At 45.2% G+C, this 22,241-nt stretch overlaps 2 protein-coding genes across 5 annotated transcripts in view; one reads left to right on the top strand and one right to left on the bottom strand.

The window, feature by feature from the left end:
* WDHD1 (WD repeat and HMG-box DNA binding protein 1) overlaps positions 1–3,445 on the bottom strand; it is a 28,468-nt gene extending 25,023 nt beyond the window's left edge. The window contains exons 1-3 of one of the 2 annotated variants that reach the window (XM_085549673.1): positions 3,316–3,445; positions 3,020–3,107; positions 1,408–1,519 (exon numbers count right to left, since the gene is read on the bottom strand). In XM_085549673.1, the coding sequence (XP_085405799.1) occupies positions 1,408–1,519; positions 3,020–3,107; positions 3,316–3,319 (204 nt within the window). In that variant the 5' untranslated portion in view covers positions 3,320–3,445. The remainder of the gene's footprint in view (positions 1–1,407; positions 1,520–3,019; positions 3,108–3,315) is intronic. The other variant, XM_015865855.2, reaches the window with a different exon arrangement.
* Positions 3,446–3,527: 82 nt separating this feature from the next.
* SOCS4 (suppressor of cytokine signaling 4) lies at positions 3,528–11,846 on the top strand. Of its 3 annotated transcripts, none has more exons than XM_015865862.3 (3): positions 3,528–3,633; positions 9,649–9,921; positions 10,030–11,846. In XM_015865862.3, exon 3 carries the CDS (start codon positions 10,129–10,131, stop codon positions 11,431–11,433), a length of 1,305 nt encoding a protein of 434 aa, XP_015721348.2. In that variant the 5' UTR covers positions 3,528–3,633; positions 9,649–9,921; positions 10,030–10,128; the 3' UTR covers positions 11,434–11,846. The 3 variants fall into 3 exon arrangements, with proteins under 3 accessions (XP_015721348.2, XP_015721347.2, XP_015721346.2); XM_015865861.3 differs by lacking the exon at positions 9,649–9,921 and adding an exon at positions 9,504–9,586; XM_015865860.3 differs by lacking the exon at positions 9,649–9,921.
* The last annotated feature ends 10,395 nt before the right edge of the window (positions 11,847–22,241 follow it).

Raw genomic sequence — 22,241 nt, 5'->3', positions numbered from 1 at the left:
GAATATGTTCTCAACTCATTAGTTTTGAGATCATACGTTTGTATGAATCCCCATTTATTTCATGTTAGACTCCCCTTCAAAATCACAAAGAGTTGAAAACCAATTTTAAACCCTCCTTTGCCCCTGCAAAGTTTATTTTACAACACCTGAAGAACAGCTGGAGACTTATAGAATTCCTCTCTGTCATAAAGACAACATTTCAGACCTTCTATTACCAATGTAATATAATTGCACGCAAAGGAATTCCTGTGAGAATTCTCAAGCTAAATACATAAACAAGCATTTATTATTACATTATTAAGAAGAATTTCTTGCTATTACCCAAATTTATTAAGGAAATTTATTTACCTTCTTATTTACTATCAGTTTCTAGATACACTACAAGGAACTGCCTTAATATTGAAACAAACAGAGCAGGCCATACTTCAAACAGCAGAACAAGGCAGTCACATAACAGAAATGCTTCTAATCTATATTTTCTTAATGACTATTAAAGACAAATCTTGTTCTCCTATGACCTGGAAGGAAGGGAAAGGGACAGAGGGGAACAAAATGTCTGAAGCACATTCTGGTCTAGTATCAATTTTGAGAGCTAAATATCAACTAATTATTAAAAGAAAAATAGTATTATCAAAGCATTACCAGACACTGACTCAAGAAAGTAATGTTTTAATTAAAATATATTATTATTCCTTGAACCTTAAAACAGAGCCACACAAAAGAACCCCTTGGCTTTCTATTTTCATATATCCTTCAATACCAGTTTGAAGCCTCTGAGATGGGATGGGGAGAAGAGCAGGAATCAGCTGCACCTTATACTGCTGGGAAAACCTTTTGTGACTGACACTGTGAGAAAATACTGAAACAGTCCACAAAGTTCACTGAGTAATTGCTTTAATCTGCTTGGTTTGTTTTTGAATAAGGAGATCAAAGTTAGAAATAATTACACCTGACTGTGTGGGGAGAGGGGGGGGGGAAATAACATTACAGAAATTCAGTATAATAAATAATTCCTCTACAGCCTACATGGTGAAAAATGATTTGGTAGAAGTACTTGTTTCCATACAGTACTTCATCTGGCTAAAATACTCAACAATTTCAGAGGCTTTCTGAAAAGTATTTGTTTCAATGTTGCTTAAATATTTCCATTTACACACAGATACAGTGTGGTTGTAAGCTCAGATTTAAACAAAACCTGCCACTGATTAAGCCCCATACAGTGCTGTTTTCCATATATTGATGTGAAGGCAAATAGACTGAAATGAGCTGCACACAACATTACTCTTGACTTTTCCATATATTATCTGAGTGTATGTGTTAATGTTACAATCCCAGCAGTATCTCAACAGACATGTTATGTATCAACATCAGCCTGACACAGTTTAATAGATCTGTATATTACCATACCTTCAAAGCACAGGAATAAGCCTTCTCCCCAACATTAATGGACTTTGGATCATCATCATCCAGGTTTTCCCAAATCCGAACATCTCCATCACTGCCGCAAGTTACGATGCAGCTGTTCAAAGACACAGGATTTGAACCAAATGAAAATGAAGGGGGTTTTGGGTTGCTTTTGTCTTTTTTTTTATTGAAACACAATACATATAGTTCAATGAACACAAATCTGGTAGCACAACACAGTGCTGGTGTCTCTAATAACCCCCTAGACCTGGCACTCACTGAACTGAGCTTTATTTATTATCAATCCATTCTTATCAGGATCTAGATGGAATCTTTCAGAGGACTGATTTCATGCCAGCTGAGCACTTTATTGCTTCTTAAGCCCTTAAAAATTTACCTTACAGCTGAGGCAAAACTAAGAGTGGTGTTAGCACTTGATCGAAGTTTAACAAGCTTAACATGCTTCAAAACCCATATATTAACACGTATATGTATATGTAACCCATATATTTAACATATATTAACAAAACCCATATATTAACCAAATATTAACGTGGTGTTCTACTGTCAAGTTTGCTGGAGCGAGCTATAGTTTTAATTTCTTACGGCATATGCAAACATATTTTCTTCCAAGCTACATTTAGAGTCTATGAAATCACTTTTGTAGAAGTGAATATACATGTATATTCATGTATACATGTATATATAAGGATCTTATACATGTGTTTTTAGGGGTCGGCTTCTCTTCCCAGGTAACCAGTGATAGGATGAGAAGTAATGGCCTTAAGCTGCACCAGGGGAGAGTCAGGTTGGGTATTAGGAATCATTTCTTCTCCAAAAGAGAAGTGAGGTATTGGCACAGGCTGCCCAAGGAGGTGGAGGAGTCACCATCCCTAGAGGTGTTTAAGAAACATGGAAACGTGCTATTAAGGAGCATGGTTTAGTAGGCAATACTGGGGGTGGGCGGCTGGCTAGACTGGATGATCCTAGAAATCTTTTCCAACCTTAATGATTCTATACGTCCTACATACATACTGTTCTCAACAAAGATAAGTAAAGGATGTGCCAGACCAAGCTGGGTCATAGGTCTGCCTGTCCAGTAGTGCAGCTGGAACAGATAGTCCTCAGAAAGCAACAGACAAGAATGAGACCACCCATCTCCTATATAATTATAGAATCGTTTGAGTTGGAAGGGCTCCTTCAAGACCACCTGGTCCCACTCCCTGCAACAAATAGGGTCACCCACAGCTTCACTAGGTGCTCAGAGCCCCATCCAGCCTGACCTTGGGTGTCTGCATGGCCATCCACCACCTCCCTGGGCAACCTGTACCAGTGCATCACTGCCTTTACTGTAAAAAACATCTTATAACCAATCTAACTCTCCCTCTTTTAGTTGGAAACCATTTCCCCTTGTCCTATCACAACAAAGAGTCTGTCCCCTTCCTTACAGCCCCCCTTTTGATACCCAAAGGCTGCTCTCAGGTCTCCCCAGAGCCTTCCCTTCTCCAGGCTGCACAGCCCCAGCTCTCAGCCTGTCCACACAAGGAGGTGTCCCATCCCTTAAGTCACTTTTATGATGATATTTTCCCCTTTTCTCTAGGACTGGGGCACTTACCTGCCACTGTCATCGAAGCACACATCCGTGTGTCCCTCTGTGTGTCCGTACCGCATCGGCTTTTGTGCTGACAGCATCTTTGTTCTTCCTTATTAAACAAGAGCAGGAAATAGCATCAATTTTTAAGAAAGACTTTAGTAAGAACCCCAGATGCAGAATCCCACTCACGGAGAATGGAAGCACACTCAGATCCCCACTTCCTCCCACATATCCTATATCAATAGGGCCGTAACCCAACTCAATACCCCAAAACGGGGAGGAAAACAAGCCAAGGTGGAAAAAGGAAGAAAACAGACCCATGCGGGCTGCTCCTCCGCCACCACATCGCAACCCTGCAGCCCCTCATGGGCTGTGCAGACCCCAAAGCCGGGCGCTGGGCCCAGGCCGCGCTCCCCTCACCTCACAACCCCGTTCGATCCTTCCCGCCCGCTCCAGGTCCGGCCCCGCTCCGTCACGGCTCCGTCAGGGCCCGGGGCGGGGCTGAGAGCGGCGGGGGCCGGGCCGGGCCGGCACACAGCGGGATGGCGGCGGACGGTGAGGCTGGGGCCGCTCGGAGGTGGTTGAGCTCCGGCAGGTGACGGGGCCGGGCCGGGGCTGAGTGCTCAGTGCTGCAGGTGAGCGCTAAGAGGGGTATACGGGGGTGAGGAGCCGAATGCGAACGGCCTTCCTGCTTTTCTCCCTTCGTCTCTTGCTTGTGGGGAGACTTCTGCCCCTAAAAGCCCTGTCCGGAGTCAGGGCAGGCGGGCTGCATGCTGCACCTACCCAGCATGAGGTGATGTGGGGGCTGTGGGTGAAAGCTTCAGCTACAAACCGCGTCCTGCTTGGTTTGCCTCGGTGAACGTGTGTCGAATAGGGGCATCTTCACCCATCAGATGTGTTTGGACGGGGGGTGTGCGCCCAGTCCTCGCCCCTCAGGAGCTGTAGGATGGGGCTCTGAGGTCCCGGTGTGACAGGGGGCTACTGGCATCCCCGTGGGGTCAGAACCGAGTGCAGGTTGTTAATTACAACCCCTCTAATTACAACCCCTCTAATTACAGCTGTCACTGTGCTGGAAGCAGGTAGTGATATGGCATTCGGTGTGTTCATAGGCTGGAAAATAGGAGCTAAGCATCTTTCCTGTGTTTCTTAAAGGATGAGAGGTGTGAGAGCTTGGCATACCTGAAATAAAGGGAAAATAAAACCCCAAAAAGCAGTTCTCTGCTTTTCCTTGATGTAATTTTATTGTTCCGGCCCAATTTATTCGTGCTTCTGAGGCAAATTGCTTCCAGGCAGAGCCCTTTTATCCTCAGTTTTCCTCTGTAGGGGAGTGATCAGTGCTGGGTGAGCAGAGGGATTTATTTGTGCTGGAAATGCGATCGGGCTCTTCATACATAGCACTGTGTCGCTACTTTCATGAATGAGTAAGGCAGCACTGCCAAGTGGGCATGCTTCTTTTTTGCCTTTATTTATTTATATATATATATCTCTTTTTTAATGAATATGCCCGGATTTCATTATTTAAACCCCGTGGCAGCTGTGTGAAGACATGTTTTCCATGGGTGTACCCTGACATATTGCAGTAAAGCGTGATTTCTGGAGAGGATAATGTGTGCTAGCACCGTGATTCTCACTGAACCACTTACCGGATGAGTGGGAAGACCAAGCTATTCTTACAGCAAGCTCCTGGGGCTGAGAGAAGCGTGTGCCAGCTGTATTATTATGCCTCTAATTATTTACTTTAGTTTGCAGAATGCCTCGTGCAGACTCCACCTGAAACATTTTATGCTGCGAGCTCAGCTTCACGCACAGGTCCCAATGTACAGTCCAGAAGTGTTGCCTGCTGGAGGAGCTCTGTAATTCCTGGGAAAGCTTTTGGGGTCTGTAGGTTTGAAGGTCGCTTGGCCAAGGGAATGGGGCACCCTGGCTCTGTCCCATTGGAAGTGGTGAGGCATCAAGGTTAGCCTTTAAATCCAGTTGGAAATTAAAGCAGGTGGCTTTATGGGGAGGTGTAGCCGGCTGGGAGAGCAGGCAGTTGCAGGGTGGGAGCGTGCAGCTCACCTGTAGGGTTTCTGGGTGGAGCACGAGCGAGGTGTTGGTCATGGGCCATAAAGCTGTTCCTGATTTAGTGCTTGAGAGGCTGCTGAGCGCACTGCCCGGCTCTCCTGCAGCCCATACACAAGGTGCCTTGAAAGCAGCAGGTCTGAGCCTTCCAAGCCTCTTCCACATCTCAGGTATAAGGGGCTGACAATAGCAGGACACGGGGAAATGGTTTTAAGTTAAAAGAGGGAAGATTTAGGTTGGATGTTAGGGGGAAGTTCTTCACTAGGAGAGTGGTTAGGCCCTGGAACAGGCTGCCCAGTGAGGTTGTGGATGCCCCGTCCTTGGAGGTGTTCAAGGCCAGGTTGGACGGGGCCCTGGGCAACCTGACCTAGTAAAGGTGTATGTTTGGTGGCCCTGCCAGGCAGGGGGGTTGGAACTACATGATCCTTGAGGTCCCTTCCAACCCGGGTCATTCTGTGATTCTGAATGAATAAAAGAGCCCTGCTTTGGGTCTGAGGGAGGTGTCTGGGAATGTACAGACTCGGTGGGGACTGGGTGTATATCCAGGCAATCATTCTGGATTACCAGCTGTGTATTTAAACAGTAATTTCTCTTTTGTACATGTGATAATGTCTTTAATCTATTGAAAGCTGGAGTTGAGCTCCATTCCACAGTCAGGTATTTTGGATGCCGTATCGTAAATCGAAATAAACGCATTCAAAACAGAGACAAATAAGTAGAGAGGAATTGAAACTCAACGTTATTCTTTATAGGTTGGGCTTTTCTCCATAAAAAGTCAATAGCAGCTCAACTTCTGTGGAAGGTCAGGTTTTAAAATGCGGTCTCGCAGCCAAAATGTAATTGGGTGAAAGTAATGAAAACAGCATGTGACCAGTGAGAGATCTCTGAAATGACTTCTATGCACGTCGTAATAAATGGGAGCTGTTTTTCCCTTCTGACTTCTTTGTCAGGCGTTTGTCAGAGAGAAAAATTAGAAGAAGACAATATATCAGGATTCATTGAATTTAGTGTAGGAATCTTTTATTAGAGGCATCACACAGAGCCCCCTTGGCTGTTCTGTATGGGAACAGCAAACCTGCCGAGTGCTTTCTGGAACAAGGTCACACCTCCATCCTGGTGGTGTCCAGGACAGGCTCCCTCAGCACTGAAGGGCTGGAGATTGGGCTGCAGGCAGCTTTTCAACCAGCACCCAGGGGATGTTATGACATTCTCTTTCTTCTTTGTACAGTGACTGAAGCAGCTTCACAGAAAGGACTTGGAGGCTCTGAGCTTAAGGCAAGGGTCCAGTGGTGCAGGGCATAAATATCGAGTTAAAGCAATTCAGTATTTATTGAAAGCAGAGGGGGGGGAGAATTTGCCTACACTTAAGAGTTTTGATTCTGCTGTTGGAGTTATTGGGTGTTTTGCAACAGATATCAACAGGCTTATGTTGAGGCTGAATATGCTTTATCACAGATAAGCACTGAGAATACATTGTACAGCTGGCTGGGAGGCCTGAAGTTTAGTGTCAGGGCATTGACGCTGGAAGGAAAGAGCACCTGGAGGAGGCTGCTGCCCCATCTGAGCCTGCAGACAGAGCCAAAGAGGCTCTTCATGTTCAGGGAGCTGTGCCCTGGTGAAAACAACAACAGAACCCACCCCGCTGCCTGTCCTCGGGGACCGCAAGCCACAGCAGCGTTGGATAACCTTGAACTGCGAGCCGGATCCCATGGCCCCATGTGAACTCTGTTTATCCCTGCGTGCTGCTTTTGCTCTGCTGGTTTGCTTTGAGTCTCGAGCGTCAGGTTCTTTTGTCAAATGCATCTGCTGCTGAGATGCCTGAGGTATCCCCGCTTCAAAGAAAGCTTTTGTAGGCAGAGGACTAATGGTATCTGTGTCATTCCCTACCATTGCTTGTCTCTTCACTTTTTGCAGAAGGGAAGATCTCAGAACTGACGTATGTAAGCTGTGCGGTGCACGACTTCTCCATTTAGCATTGCCTATAGGGAAAAGTACACTCTGTGTTCCCTGGTTTTTATTCTCCCTTTCCTCTTCTGCTTTTTCAGTTGCATTCAGCCATTAATGGATATAGGTACAACGTTGTGTTTCCTCACCAGTGTGCAGTGCAGGGGGTGGCTGGTTTAGGTAGATGGCCTTAAGCAGCAATATAGCGCTGAATGCATCACTGTCCTTTATGTCTGTGTACTCAGAATATTTTTGGTCCCCATTTTACAGGCAGGGCTTTGAGTCATGGACTGGGAAAAGTATGAAGGTTGGAACACGAGGCGGAGGGATTTGGGTATTCCATGTGTGTGCTGGGTTACCCTTTACTCTTTTTCCATGAGAGCAGATTCAAACTTGGCTTTAGTGGGATGGTGTCCTGTTTTCTTCACCCACTCTGCGCTCTTTCCATGGGTGTCTGATGAATGATTACTTCTGTGACGTGGTGGGATCGTGCCTTGCTCCCAGCAGCCATCAGAGCCCTGGGAGCAGCTTTCTGTGCTGCTGGCTAATGGTTCATGTCTTACAACATCATGTGCTATCGCTCCACTTTGAGTTGCAGGGTTCAGATACCGCTGGGACGTGATGGAGGAAAGGTAGGAAGTAGAACGTGGCTTTGCAATTAAACACAACAGCTTAGGCAGAGATGACACAAAACACCAAATTTATTTCAGTGGTAAGGCTGTGCTGTCACACTGGGGGATATCAGGCCTTTTCAGCACATTTCGGTTTTGTACATCTCAGCTTTTAATTAAAATCCCATATTCTGCATCATTTTATTCCTTGTACAGTCTGGATGTGTGGGGTGAGGTAAAGGTTTCAAAGTCAATTACAAACCATCATATCCTAATTTTTAAGTACTTGACTTTGTACCCTAAGTGAAGAGAAGATTTAGGTTGGATGTCAGGGGGAAGTTCTTTACTCTGAGAGTGATGAGGTGCTGGAACAGCTGCCCAGAGAGGCTGTGGATGCCCCGTCCATCCCTGGAGGTGTTCAAGGCCAGGTTGGATGGGGCCCTGGGCAGCCTGGGCTGGTATCAATGTGGAGGTTGGTGGCCCTGCCTGTGGTGAGGGGTTGGAGCTTCATGATCCTTGAGGTCCCTTCCAACCAGGGCCATTCTGTGATTCTATGAAATGAGATCTCCCTTTCTAATTAAAAATCCCATACATATAGTTAGTACAGATTATTACAGGCTGAATCTAGAATAGGTTTGTGGGTTGTTTGGTTTTTTCCAGTCATTGTGTAGAAAACTCAGTGCTCTACTCTGGATGAAAAATAGAGATATTAGAGAAGCAGTCAGAGCTTTGGTCTAAATAAAGGCAGTTTAAGTCTCATGCAAATGCATCATTCTTCTGTCAGTCTTACATCTGCAGAGTTTTCACTGAAAAGCAGTGTGTAAAACCTTGAGAGAAGAAAACAGGCTTTAATATTTGATGATTTGTAATTGCTGAAATGTGGACACATCCTCTGCTTTCACAACCGCTGAGGGATCGTTCATCTAGCTGCCTCTAACACCAGGCTGTTATTTTTTGTCCCACATATTTGCAATCATTTCTCTCTCCTACCCTCATTCCACATTTCATCTCCTTGCATTGCTCCACCTTTCCCTCCCTTTTCCTCTCCACTCCCCCTCCCCCAGGTTTGTGGATTGTAAACAATGAACACAATGTCAAAAATTCTCAGCGAAAGTTCCATCTGGGTTGCATTTGCTCTGCAGATTGCATGGAAGCCTCTGGCACAGCAGGCTTTCTCTTTACTGAAAGCAGAGGCAAGACCTCAGCCTGCTCAGCCCCTGGGGGACTGCAGGGAGATTGTGTCATGCTGGCTAATCCTAATGATGAGAACGAATTGAATGGAGAGAGGAAGTGGATGCCCTTTGCTTTTCCTGCTTAATATTTACCACGTCAATTAGTTTAAAAAACCAACAGTGGACAGCAGGCTCCGAATCTCCTTTTGGTGCAAAGGAATCGTGGTATGTGATGGAAAGCAGTTCTGCATCCTGCCATGCCTCAGGAGGGTATGTCATACGCAGCATATTGCTGTCTGTGTTCCTTAAGAAAAGATCTCTGCTCTACTTTCAACTGAGCAATCAAAAGAGGAATTTTTGCTCTTCAAAGCGCAGCATTCAAAAGGAGATCTCTTATCTAGCTGAGAATTCATTGCACTTTTGAAAACAAAAGAGAATGAAATCAGCGACCGTGGGTCTCAAAGCAGCAGTGATTTTAATAATGTAAACTTTCTTCTCTAATGAGTAATAAGCAGTTCCATCTTTCATGGCCTTTTAAAATTGCTTTTAGTAAGGGACTGGATTTGTTTTAATCCTGTTCAGTATGTAAAGCCCCAGATATTTCAATCCCTTGGGGGCTCAGTATTTTCTAGCTCCGTTTTAAAAGGCAAAGGAAAACAGCTTTCAGAAATTGACAGAATCTGTGACTGATATAATTTATTTATTTTTTTTATCCAGAAAGTGACCCAAAAGTGTCAGTTAAGAAACTGATCTCTGGCATCCCGCTCTGTGGATTAGCAGCAAACAGGCATATCATCTAGGTACAGTAGCTCTTTGTACTCTGACCTACTTGTTTCTGCTCTGCCTTGTTTCTTCCTGAAAGGTTATTTGGAAGAGATGCAGAATTTGCTCGAGAAACAACTAAAGCAGCGTCACCTGCCGTGTGAAGTGCTTCATGTTAAAACAGACCCTGGCAAAAGAGGATCGCCAGCACCTCCAACCTTCTGCTCTGCTGCACAGTCAGAATAGGGACTCTAAAAATACATGGAATTGTTTATTCTGGAGGATGCTTTTTACAAGGGAAGATTAAGATCCTTGTCTGGGATCAGGCCAGGATCTGTGGAGGGCTCTCAAGAATTCAGCTTGATCATTACTTGTAGGTGGCTAACAATTAATTGTCGCTGTTGTCATGCATACACAGGCATTCATCTTGTGTTGTGTGCGTGCAAAGCTGTTAACTTAGCTGTCTTCTCTTTGTCCTCAGATACTTTCAGAAAGCACCACAGAGAAGCTTCCTTGGGTAGAAAAACCTGCAAGAAAAAAATCTGCGCTTTCTGGAAACTTGGGGAGCAGAGCTATTGAAATGGCAGAAAATAAAGACAGTAATATTAAAAACGCAGATGTGAGACCTAAGAGCAGCCGGAGCAGAAGTGCAGACAGAAAGGATGGTTATGTCTGGAGTGGAAAGAAGCTTTCCTGGTCGAAAAAGACGGAGCGCTGTTCTGACACTGAGACAGCAAATGCAGCAGGAAGGTCAGGGCCCAATTTAAGGAGCCAGGAGAGAAAGTATAGCTGCTCCTCTATTGAGCTGGATCTAGATCGTTCGTGTGGACACAGGTTTTTAGGCCGGTCTCTCAAACAAAAATTGCAGGATGCTGTGGGTCAGTGCTTCCCCATAAAGAATTGTACCAGTCGGCACGCGTCGGGACTTCAATCGAAGAGAAAAATTCATATCAGTGAATTAATGCTGGATAAGTGTCCTTTTCCTCCGCGCTCAGAGCTTGCATTTCGGTGGCACTTGATTAAAAGGCATACAGCCCCTATAAACCAAAAAGCAGAAGACTGGATAATTGCTGACTTATCCCAGAATGAGGAAAAGGAGGAGGGCCTACGAGACAACGAGATAGAGTCTGATCCCCCGTCAGCTCCCTCCCCATCTTCTGACCTTACTGACGGCATTCCCTCCAGGCGGGACTCAGAGCCGGTGGCAGGGAAGGTGGTAAGGAGCAGTAAAGATGACAGCGATATGGACTCTGACGATGAAGTTATAACACTGTGCACAAGCTCTAGGAAAAGAAACAAGCCCAAATGGGAAACTGATGATGAGCTGCTGCGGATGGAAACGCCTCCAAAATACCATACACAGATTGATTACGTGCACTGCCTTGTCCCAGACCTCCTTCAGATCAACAACAACCCCTGTTACTGGGGGGTCATGGATAAGTATGCAGCCGAAGCACTGCTGGAAGGAAAGCCAGAGGGAACGTTTTTGTTACGAGATTCTGCCCAAGAAGACTATTTGTTTTCTGTGAGCTTCAGGCGCTACAGCCGTTCTCTCCACGCGCGGATAGAGCAGTGGAATCATAACTTCAGCTTTGATGCCCATGATCCTTGTGTCTTCCATTCTCCTGACATCACGGGACTCTTAGAGCACTATAAGGATCCAAGCTCCTGTATGTTCTTTGAACCGCTCTTGTCCACTCCATTGAACAGGACTTTTCCTTTCTCTCTTCAACATATATGTAGAACAGTTATTTGCAACTGTACAACTTACGATGGTATTGATGCACTTCCTATTCCTCCGTCAGTGAAGCTGTATCTGAAGGAATATCACTATAAATCGAAAGTTAGAGTACTCAGGATCGATGTACCAGAGCAGCAAAGCTAGAAGATATTTTTGTGACAGAATGAGATTGGCTCTAAACAGATGAATTGTGTGTTCGGTCTTTCTTCCCTTTGAGTTTCTTTTTAATGCCAGTTTGATGTTTTTCTTCCTTTTTTTTCTGCAGATCATTTACAACTCAAACTAGCCTTTGCCTAAGGCTTTCTTATCCAAATGTACTTTGAGTCTTCCCAGCTCTCTTTCAGAAATGATATTCATTGTGGGCTTTTGGTACTGTTCCTAAACTAGTTCTATGGAATTCCAGGTAGGCTTTCTGGTATTTCTATAGATGGATAGTCTTTAGATTGAAAAACCTTAAAGATTGGTTTTGAACTTGATCCGTCTTTTATATTGTATTTCCATCTGTTGCTGACATGTTTGAAATAACGCACTGTTAACTAAAGACTGACTCATCTGTATTTTCTGCATTTCTTTTAAACCAAGTCTCTAGTCTCGTGTGTATGCCCGTATTTAATCTAGTAATTTCATCAATCTATTTCTAACATTACTATTCCTAGCAAAATGAAGTTTGAAAGAGGATATGATCTCGCTATAAATACATCAGGGACTGAACACCCATCAGGGAGGGGGAGAAACAATTCAAGCTGAGGTCAACACTTGGTACAGGAACAAACTTCTTTGCTATAGGAGCTTCTGCTTCTGAAATGATAAAGCACAGGGTAGGAGGGGGAGAAAGAAGATATTTCCTTGAGGACCTGGTGGTGTTTATGGGTGTTAAACTATTTGATCTCAAGTAGTTGGTCCTGAGGTGGTGATGGACAGTCAGATCTGCTGCTGCATGATTGGTTTAATGTGTGGAAAAGATCTTATCTAAAATGGGCAATTACTCGTAAAATATATGTGTGCAGGATATAAGTGGGAGCACGCAGCACAGCGCAGTCTTACAGGTTGCAGACTAAGGGCTACAGGAGCATAAGCAATGTTTCTCTTTGAATATCTCCATTTCACCTCGTGCAGCACACTGAATTTGCAGGCATCAGATCCACCCTGGAAGCTGGATGCTGAGGAGTTACCAAGGAAGCTTTGCAGTACAGCACCATTGGGGACCTGCTTTCCTGCCCACGCTGCCCCTGCACATAAAATACCTTTTCCCCTGAACTGCTGCCACTGTGATGTAAATAGATTTCCAGGGACATCTGCTTAGAGACCAGCCAGTTTGTTTTCACTGTGTTTTAAACAGGTTTCAAACCAAAGTCTCCAGGGAGAAAATGCAAACACATCAATCTATCACATCGCACATGGATGAATGCGCTGCAGGACAAACTCTCAGCTGCTATAAATCAGCATGGCTTTATTGATGCACTTAGAAGAGTTTATACCAGCTGAGAGTCTCCCTCCTCCATATGCAAATGATAATTGTATGACTGATGACAGAAAAATTACTCTTTTTTTGGGGGGGGGAGGGGGGGGCAGTGTTTTCCTTGCGCTGCTTCCATTCAACTGATACTAACTTTTGCATAAGCTGTGTTTTGTCGAGAACAGCATCATATTAGTCAATCTATTTCTTCTTTATCTACCCCTGCCATTTTCCTTACACAAAGTGAATGAATAGCAGGGGACAAATTTGCTGGTTTTTATTCTGTGCCTGTCAATACAAAGGGCTGCTGCAATCAAAGATAGTAGTAACTGCCTTGAAATCTGATTTGATTTTAGAGCCACGTGCGGCCTTTCAGAAACTTCAGCTCAATTTTAGATGGGAGTTCCCGTTATTATAGTTTATTTCACAAGTCCAAAAAATGCAGATTTCAGCCAAGAGTCTCATCTACTTTGGAACTTATCAGGGCCACCAGCTCTTTCAAAGCCACCTGAGAAATGTCCCTTCAGAATGAAAGGCCATGAAAGAGCTTTTTAGGGTATAGGTTTGCAACTTGCTGTCATTTCAGTGCTATTCCTTCTGCAGCCTACACTGCTTTGGCAGCCGCGTGGTGCTGATGCATCACTTACCCCTAAAATGTCTTGAGCTCTCCATTTTTAGGAGGCCTATATAATATAGCAGTTAAGGGATGAAGGTGTGCTGCATGTAAAAATAGTGCCTTTCAAGGCTGGACGTGGCTCTGGGCAGCCTGGTGTGGTGGTTGACAACCCTGCACATAGTAGGGGGTTGAAACTGGATGAGCACTGTGGTCCTTTGCAACCCAGGCCATTCTATCATTCTATGACTTACAGTCTTACTGGTGTTGTTTGCTCAAATAATCCCTTATAGCGCCTTGCATTATCTATCTGAAGAATGTTCCGAAGATAACAAAGCCTTGAAGTTAAACAGAGAAGCCCTCCAGATCTCTCAGAAAGCCTCAGAAACAGGGTAAGAACTTCCAGTTTGTCATTGCAAGTTCTTGTCATGTAAAGATGTCTGGTTCTTTGGGACAAAGACTGATAATGAAACAAAGAAAGGCTTGGGGAAATAGAAGTACTCGAGGTGTCAGCAGGCGTGCAGCTAATGGAGATGTGCCTCAGTAGCAGCCCTGGCTTCATTCCCCTGCTTGGATACACCCAACCAGCTCTATGCAGGAATTCTGTCCCTCAAGTGGTTTCTGTTGCTTTGAAGGCTCACCCATGTTGCTTTGTGGTTCTGTAGGAAGGCAGCGCCTTACATCAGTGTAACCACCTCTGGTAAGAAAGGGGGACCTGGTTTTGATAAATGATATTGATAAAGGGACTCAGGTTCTTTGCACATTGAGCAAACAGCATCTACAGGGTGGCTTAAAAACATGAAACACTGCGTTCATTCTGTTCCTGGGGTCATTGGTGGGCTGGGAGTGGTTTGTCCAGTGATATGGAGGATAAAGTCTTTCTTTCCAACAATCTTTGTTTCCAGTGTGGAAGAGAAATCCTTGTGTGATGCAGACGCACGTGGCCTTACTGTAATATCTTCAATAATTAAGAAGGGGGATGCTTTAATTTTGAAAAAGGATGCTGTAGGAAGGAGGTTAAAGGAAGCTTTTAGTCAGCTCTAAGGCTGGATTTATTGATCCAGTGATCAATCCTTTTCTCTTTCCTGGATTTAAAGCTAATGGCAGACTGTGGTCAGAGATGAGTGGCTTTTAGTTAAGGTTTTTGACTCTTATAAATAATACAACAAATGTCCTAGTAAGTAATAAGAAATAAGATACTCGCTCATTCTTTTTAAATAGAACAAATGTGGCAAACAAGGCTCAGCTGTAATTTTTGAAGTCATTTATTAGACAAATGGCTCTTCTCTACTTCTTTTACAAGAGAGACATAAACCATTATGTTATTTATTCATGAATCATAGCCATTAAGATGATAAATCAAATTATCAGCTTCCTGTCTCTCTTCAGTTTTAATCATTTTTTATAGTTCATGTAATATAAAGACAGCTTCCTTCCTATGAAACAAGAGACCTTCAGAGACCTTTTTATTGGAAACGCACATTTCCTTCCCATTTTTAAGTATATCCCAGTGATTTTCTCTGTCAATTTTATCTGCAATAAAAACCCAATAAGGAACTTGTACATTGATTCAATATGGCGAAGCTAGCTATGAAGTCGGTCATTTTTCTTCACCTTTGAAATAAGGCAGGGCTCCAAAATGCAGTTCAGGGTTTCCCTCTGCCACCTTTACGTGCGTCTATAAGCATCATAAGGTTTGGTAGGGAGAAACCTCATCACGAGTGCTACATTCACACAGCCACCACGTTTCTCTTCCCCTGAGGTGGGAGAGCTGCTGTTACCTGACAAACTAAGATCATGTCGTGCATCCTTTCCATCTAGTCCTGGCTGCTTCTGCATCCAAGAGGTGGCTTTGCAGCTGGGGCCGAGCCGTGCATGACGTGGAGGAGTCCGTTTGGAACGGATAAGCCCATTGATTGCCATTCAGACTGTGGCAGCTTGCAGAGTTTGTCAGCTCGATCAGCCATGTGAAATCCTGCTCTCAGGAAGCACGGATGAGGTCAGGCTTACAGAGAACACCCCCCTCAGAAACACGTGTCTGTGCTACGGTGTAAAAATCAATACCTGTTTACTCAACTCTATGAATAATAGAGTTTGAGACGTAAATATATAATTGATGCACATAAAATCTATAGGGTGAGGCTGAAGGGAGTCGCAACGACTTCCCTATTCCCTACATCCCTTTTAACAACCCCCTGGAAACCTGTGATGCATTAGCTGCCCCCAATGGCTTCCTCAGCCCCACATCGCTCTGGCTGCCATGAAACCTTCCTGCAGGGAACGTGAATTCCCTGGGAACTGTGAAGCAAGGCTTTCTCTGCCTTCCTGCAAAGAGCACGCCATGTAGAACTCAAAGCATTTGTCTCCCTATTAGGCTTGTGGCTGTTGGAATGATGCAGCAGGAAAAGCCCTGGGCTCGTGTTACGCACCGTCATGGCCCGGCACAACGCCATTGCTGGGCTGTAGCAGCCTCAGCAAGGTTTGATTCCAGCACAGAGGTAGGACGCCCCGCTGGGAGCCGCTCCATCTTCCTTTCCTTCTTGTCTGTTTATTTCTTTCTGTGGAAAAAGAAATTCCCCATTCTCATTACCAACCATGAGCTAAGAGCATCCCTGGGTTTGTTTCACTTGAACAGACCCGCTGCCAAACCTGTTTTCCTAAGTACATCAATTGGAGTAGACTGCCATCCGCTGCTTGCGCTAAAGCCTGTTGTTTTGTTGTTGTTTTAATGAGGAGGCTGGGTTTTGTCCTTTTTAGCAGCGATGCAATTGTGTTTCTAGGTCAGGTCTTTCTGTGCAGTCACATGAAGCTCCAATTTGGACAAAACGCCCAGTGAGGGTCTTAATGTTTGATGCTGTTGTGATTAGAGTGTTGTCTTATCAAATTTTATTTCCAATTAAAAGAATTGGATTAGCTCACAGACTGAGCCCTTTGGTGTTATTTTTAGCCTACTACTAATGAACCCCCCCCAGAATAGAGTGTATCATACAAATACAGTGATTGGTTCTGCTGCAGTGGTTAGGGAAATGCATTAGCAGATCAGAAAGGGTAATAAATCTTCTGTCACAACCTTCCTCATTAAGTGAGATCATTTGAAGCTGCCTCTAGTGTATTAAACACTTCATTATTTTTTAGGGGGGTGTCTCGCTCCAATTTAGGAGTGAGGCAAAGGTTCTTTTGATATGTTATGCCCGGCGTGAGATTAAGAAGAAGAGCATTCAAATGTTGATCCGACCAGTTTATTGGAAATAATAGACAATTGAGGGGACGGGGAAGGGAGAGCGACGAATGCCAAAATTAGGGTGATGGGGAAGGGAAAGTAGGCGATAGAAAAAGGTAGAAAAGAGCAAGAATTACGTTAAAGCGGGGAATAGTCACCTCCTGGATGCAGCAGCGTCCCGTAGCACGTTGTTAACGTTGGTCCGGGGCAAAATAAGCGTAGTTGGAGAGCTGCAGCGGAGTAGCAGGCCGCAGATCGATGAAACGCAGAGAAGATGGTCAGAGTAGCGAGGTCTCAGGAAGTGGAGTCTCGGGCAGCGAGGTCCCTCGGAGCAGAGTCTCGAGCAGCAATCCCAGAAGAGATAATAGGCAGCAGTAGGACAACAGTGGAGGAATCTGAGGTCGGATACCTAGATGCCCACAAAACCGTGGTTTGTCCGTGCCCTTTTTATCCTTCTTTCCAGCCTTCCAGAGATTTCGGGACGGCTCGGGTCAGAGTCTTGTGACTTCCTCAGAGATGTCAATCTTCCTTGAGATGGGCCAACTGGAAAGACCACTTAAGGGCCATTAGTCCTCAGGGATGGCCATCTTCCTTGAGATAGGCCAACACAAAAAGACCACTTAAGGGCCATTGATCAATATCTTATCTCCCTTTCGTAGCTCCCGGACTTGTCCATCTCCTAAACAAAGGGATTTCTCGAACCTTGGTTCCTGTGTGTCTCAGACAAAGGCAGTCCTGGAACCTTGGCCAGGACTTGCCTGAACTTGTCCATTTCAGCAAACTTTGAGACAGTAATATAAAAAGCATGGCTTCTTACAGGGGGCAACACGCGAGACAAAAGAGCAGTGTTCTTTTCATTGATATCCAAAGCCTGAATCAAGCAAATTCAGTCAAGATAAATCAGCCTGAGCTGTGTGGCCATACAGCCTCCCAAACCTTCATCTCCTCTCTCTTAAAGAAAGGAGGAAAGGTCTCCTGACAATACTGGAGGGTTGAGGAAAGGGAACAGACCTACTACGTTTGAAGCGGAGTTTCTCTCCACTGACACAGCTGCAAAATCAAAGAGAGAATTTGGGGTTTGTGGATATTTGTCTGGTTGTAATAAGACAGCACCCAGATCTTCATTTCTGCCCAAATAGAGGGTAAGTGTGAAGGGGAAATAGGAGAATATTGTATTGGAAAAGATAGACTCAAAGGTGGGTGGTGTTGTTCCTTTAGTTGCAAAAGCACAAGTAAATAATTCCTCGCTTTGTTGGATACATTCCTTTATTGTGATTCCAGGCAGGGAAGGGAAAGGAACATTTGTTATCACACAGACAGCATATGGCATTAGTGAATAATGCACAGTGTTATAACATACTGAAAACACAGCAGAGTGTATTTTAGCCCCTTCAACCTGAAAAACACAGTGGTACAAAGTCAAGCTAAAAGGCCTACGCCTGTTTCCTCTTCATATTGGCTGCAGTACCACCACACGCATCCAGAGTCAAAGTTCTATCGTTTCATTTCTTGGTAGGTGCCAGAAAACTGATCCTTCGGCTTCATCATATCCATATTCTCATATAATACCTTAATAATGTTGATTTAAAAGCAGGACATTGGCCAAGCATCCATCCAGCCAAGTACCGGTGGCCACCTGTAAATGCCTGAGGGACAGTCGCAATGGCCAGTGGGATGGAATTGCCTTGTCTCTATATCAAAATCAGCTCCAGAAATAACAGTGTCATTAATCTATCTTGAGAGGCACTAAATAATGTGGTTTTACTATCTAAATGTGGCCGTAGTTGTGAATTTCCAACAGTGGGGACATTCATTGCAAAGAACTGACTGCAACTCGGTGGGTGAATGAGAGCGCACCGCCGCAGATGTGTACTTAATTCATTTGCCAATTGCAGTTTATTTTTAACCACAGAAACACATTTTAGCAGGCATACCCTATGTATTTCATCTAAAAGAGGAGCAGTTTGTAGCAGCCCCAGACCTAACTACAATGCAGCCTGTTAAATCTTTGCGGAGAGAGGAAGCGTCCATTCATTTTTCCTTTGGAGTCTGATCCCGCAGTCCTCACCACCTACTTGTTCCTTAGAAACTGTCGATGTGATTCATGTTGTGTTCGCAGGTTATAACAGCAACGTGCTCCTTGTTTTTGCTGCCTGTCTCTTCAATAAACCTGCTGTTCACACCGCGGGGCAGGGGGAAACTCCTGTTTAGGGAGTTGCTTCTTTCTGCTATTTTGGCAGCACATTCTGTTGTTTGTTCAGGATGTGTTTAGCTGAAGTAGGGCTGAGGGAGGGGTGTGAAGCAGTCCGGGATGAGACTGGTTTTCTCAGGTTGCCAACCAGCCTGGACCTTGGCTCACTGAGCTGAAATACTACTGAGAAAGAGTCATTTGTCTTCATTATTTGTGTCACAACGTTGGCTCGATGCTATTACCTCGTTATTCGGGATGCTGGAAACTAAAGCAAGGAGATGCTCCACGTGCCAAAGAGCATCAGGTCTGAGCCTAAAATAGGAAACCCCGTGAATACAGCAGTGGTGGCCAAGGGAGGGGGTTCTGCAGTACTGGCATTAACCAAGTGTGGGGCAGCAGTCACGGGGTGTGGAATTAAAGGACAGGAATTTCCTGGAGGAGGAGAAGGAGCTGCTGCCAAGCTGGGTGAAGGCAGGAGGCTGTGGCAATGGGCTGTGCTGCAGGCAGCCTGCAAGCACCCGTTCTGCTCAGCTGCCTCCAGCACTGCCCAGGGAGCACCAAGTAGCTCAGCCATCGCATCCTCTTCCTCAGGTGCCATGACGCTGCTCAAGCAGCCCAGCGTGTTCTGTGATGCACTTTGTGTCTTTGCTTCAAAATGGCTGCGTAGGCCGAGTGTTTGTGCTAATGAACTGGGATACATTCAGCTCAATGGGAGGAGGAGATTCTGGGATAACACAGAATCATAACACAAACTCATACGGCCCAGAGCTACAAGGAGAGGTCTGGCAGACCTGCAGACTGGCTGCAAGGACCACTTGGTGCAGGTTGGATACACGATTCCCATGAACAAAATCCAGTGCTGGATGAACTGGTTTTCCCCCATCTCCCCCCTGTTTTTTTCCTCTCCTTTGCCCTGCTTCAGTGGGAACTGCAAGGGGAAAGCTGCGCCATGATAAAACCATCACCCAACACACTGCTCGTAACAAGACTCATAGGAAAAAGCCCCCACATCAGTGAGGAAACTTTGACTCAAAAGAATTTCAGGATCATTCCAAGCCTTTCGTTATCTGACTTTCAATTTATCACTCACGTGTCTGTAATTCTCCCCGGGGACACTTTCTAGTATTTAAACAGCTACTACCCTGCATAATTTCTTCCTGTTTTCAGAAGAGAAACAGAGGAACTGTGAAATTATGCTCGGTGCCCCAAGAGCCCAGAGAGCAGAGATTGATTCCTCCTTGAATTTTCCACACTTCTTATCAGCTGAGGATGTGACTGGAAAGAACTCCGAGGTTACAAAGTTCAGAAGCTGCTGTTCCTTTTCTGGCCTTCAATTCATTCCAGCCTTCTTTGCACTTTAAAGGAGCTCTGTCAGACAATAAAAACTCTTTACATTGCTTTTATTTATAGGAATCCTTTGTCCTTTGGCGACTATTGACTCGACAGATCCACTTGACCCGAAATATCACTACAGAAATGTTTTTTGTGGTGTCTCTCTTAGTTAAGAAGCCTTTCCCAGGCTGAGCTGTTTTCCAGCTGTACCCTGGACTGGTGGAAAAAATAAGAGCCAAAGAAGGAAGTGGATTCTTAGCAGCGCTCATGCAAACTGTTTTATTCTCGTGGCATTTTTGCATGGCATTAGCAACTAAAAGGCACCGGTTCAGCGCAGCACTTAAGCTATTTGCTGAATCAGGGGCTGAAAGCTCAAGAGGAGGAGGGGGGGGAATGGCATGGGTGTTATTCCCACCGATTTTCTCAGAGCATTAAATGACTGTTAGCTGATGGGACAAGAATTTACCCTGTTACAGTTGCAGTGGATGAGATTTGTGCTCTTTTGATGGGGCAACCTGGAAGTAACAAGGCAAAGTCAGCCTTCAAGTCTCTCTCTTCAGCAAGGGAGGGGGAAGGTAAGATTGCAAACCTGAGTCCTCTTTGGTGCTGCTTTTATTTTGCCTCCTAACTCCACCTGATATATTTTTCTTGATCAGTCTCCTATCTCTGTTTCCCTGTTCCATCACTGTGTGGGATAAACGTTCATCCCAGTTCATCGTGGCAGTAGTGGGGGAAATACCCCAGCTCTGAGAGACAGCAAGTGAACATCAACTTGGTCTTCATTTGGGGGAGGTTGGATCTGGCTGACTTCTGTCGAGCTGCTATGAAACATAAAGGCATTCCCGGATGCATGAGTAGAACAAGAGGCACAGGAGCCAGCCTTCAAACCTCATTCAAAGAGAAAAGGAAGCTCAGCCCACACTGACACACATCCCTGGGTCAGATCTGGATGTAGCCCTTCCTACATGGTATTTCACACTGAATACTCATGGTAATAATTCATCACACGCCCTTCAGTAGCACCTTGGTCCTATCTTTAACTTACTGATCCCTCAAAAGCCCAAATGATCCTTATGTGAATCATTCCCTGAATTGCTACAAGCCATTTGACTGTAAATGGGTTCTTTGGCACCAATCAGCGGATCATTGACCTTAGCAGTATGGCTATGCCATCAGGATGCATCTGAAGCAGAGACACGAATGACTTGGTACTGAACAATTAATTTCACATATGGAAACGCCTGTGTAAGTGGTTGTGCGAAACTGAAGGTCTCAAAGGCCCCCAGAGGGTTTGCAGGGGAAGTGCAGAGTGCCAGACAGAGAACAAGTGCCTGAGCACAGAAGCATCTCTTGATGAACACGCGTGTCCCAAGTGCTTTGCACAGCGAGATAAAACCAGGCACGAATAGATGGCCACAAATGGCACAACAGGGCGGTGGTGAAACACCAAGTGATGGAGCTTTAGCAATCCAGGCACGTTTTTCCTGCTTGGAGCTGCTCACGTGGTTGCAGAGATGATCAGCAGACATCCCATAGCAGGAGCAATACCTTCAGTTTAGTGCTGGCCTAAGAAAAAGTTTTCCAGCTTGTCTCCTCTGCAGCAAGCAATTGAAAATGTGATTCTCCAGAGAACGGAGGGCCATCATTTCATGTTATCATCTGTCAGTGGGATCCGTGGCTGGAAGCCAAGCAGCAAACGGCACAAAACTCATTGAGAGACTGAAGATTGCAACACCGGACCAGAAAACAATGTCAGCAATTGGGCAGGGGGAGGGGAGAACAGGAAGAGGATTGCGAAAGGCCTGGAACCATGAGGGAGGGAGAGGGTGGGGAAGAAGAGACAGTCAGGTGGGTTTCACTGATGTGAATTTTCTCATTCCTGTTCACTGAAGAACAAGTGAAGGGAACTGTCCCTGCTGCCGCCAGCCACAACCTGCAGCTCTGAGCTCTGAAAGCAGCTCGTGCAATGGCCTGATGTGCGATCAGGGCTCTACTGATGTGTGATCAGGGCTCCAGCGTGCAAAGAAAATGTACCCCAAGAAATCCACTCCTTGTCACAAGGCACCCATAGTGGAACCCCAGCGACTGTCAGTGCCTGCCATGACAGCTCACCTGCTCATAACTTACTGTGTCCAGGTGT

Source organism: Coturnix japonica, chromosome 5 (assembly GCF_054131305.1).
Source record: "Coturnix japonica strain WE chromosome 5, WE-NBRP24, whole genome shotgun sequence".
NCBI classification, from domain to species: Eukaryota; Metazoa; Chordata; class Aves; order Galliformes; family Phasianidae; genus Coturnix; species Coturnix japonica.
This window is presented reverse-complemented; position numbering and strand designations above follow the sequence as displayed.

Excerpts from the sequence above, each read along its gene's own strand:
- SOCS4 (XM_015865860.3), top strand. The coding sequence starts at position 10,129 with ATGGCAGAAAATAAAGACAGTAATATTAAAAACGCAGATGTGAGACCT.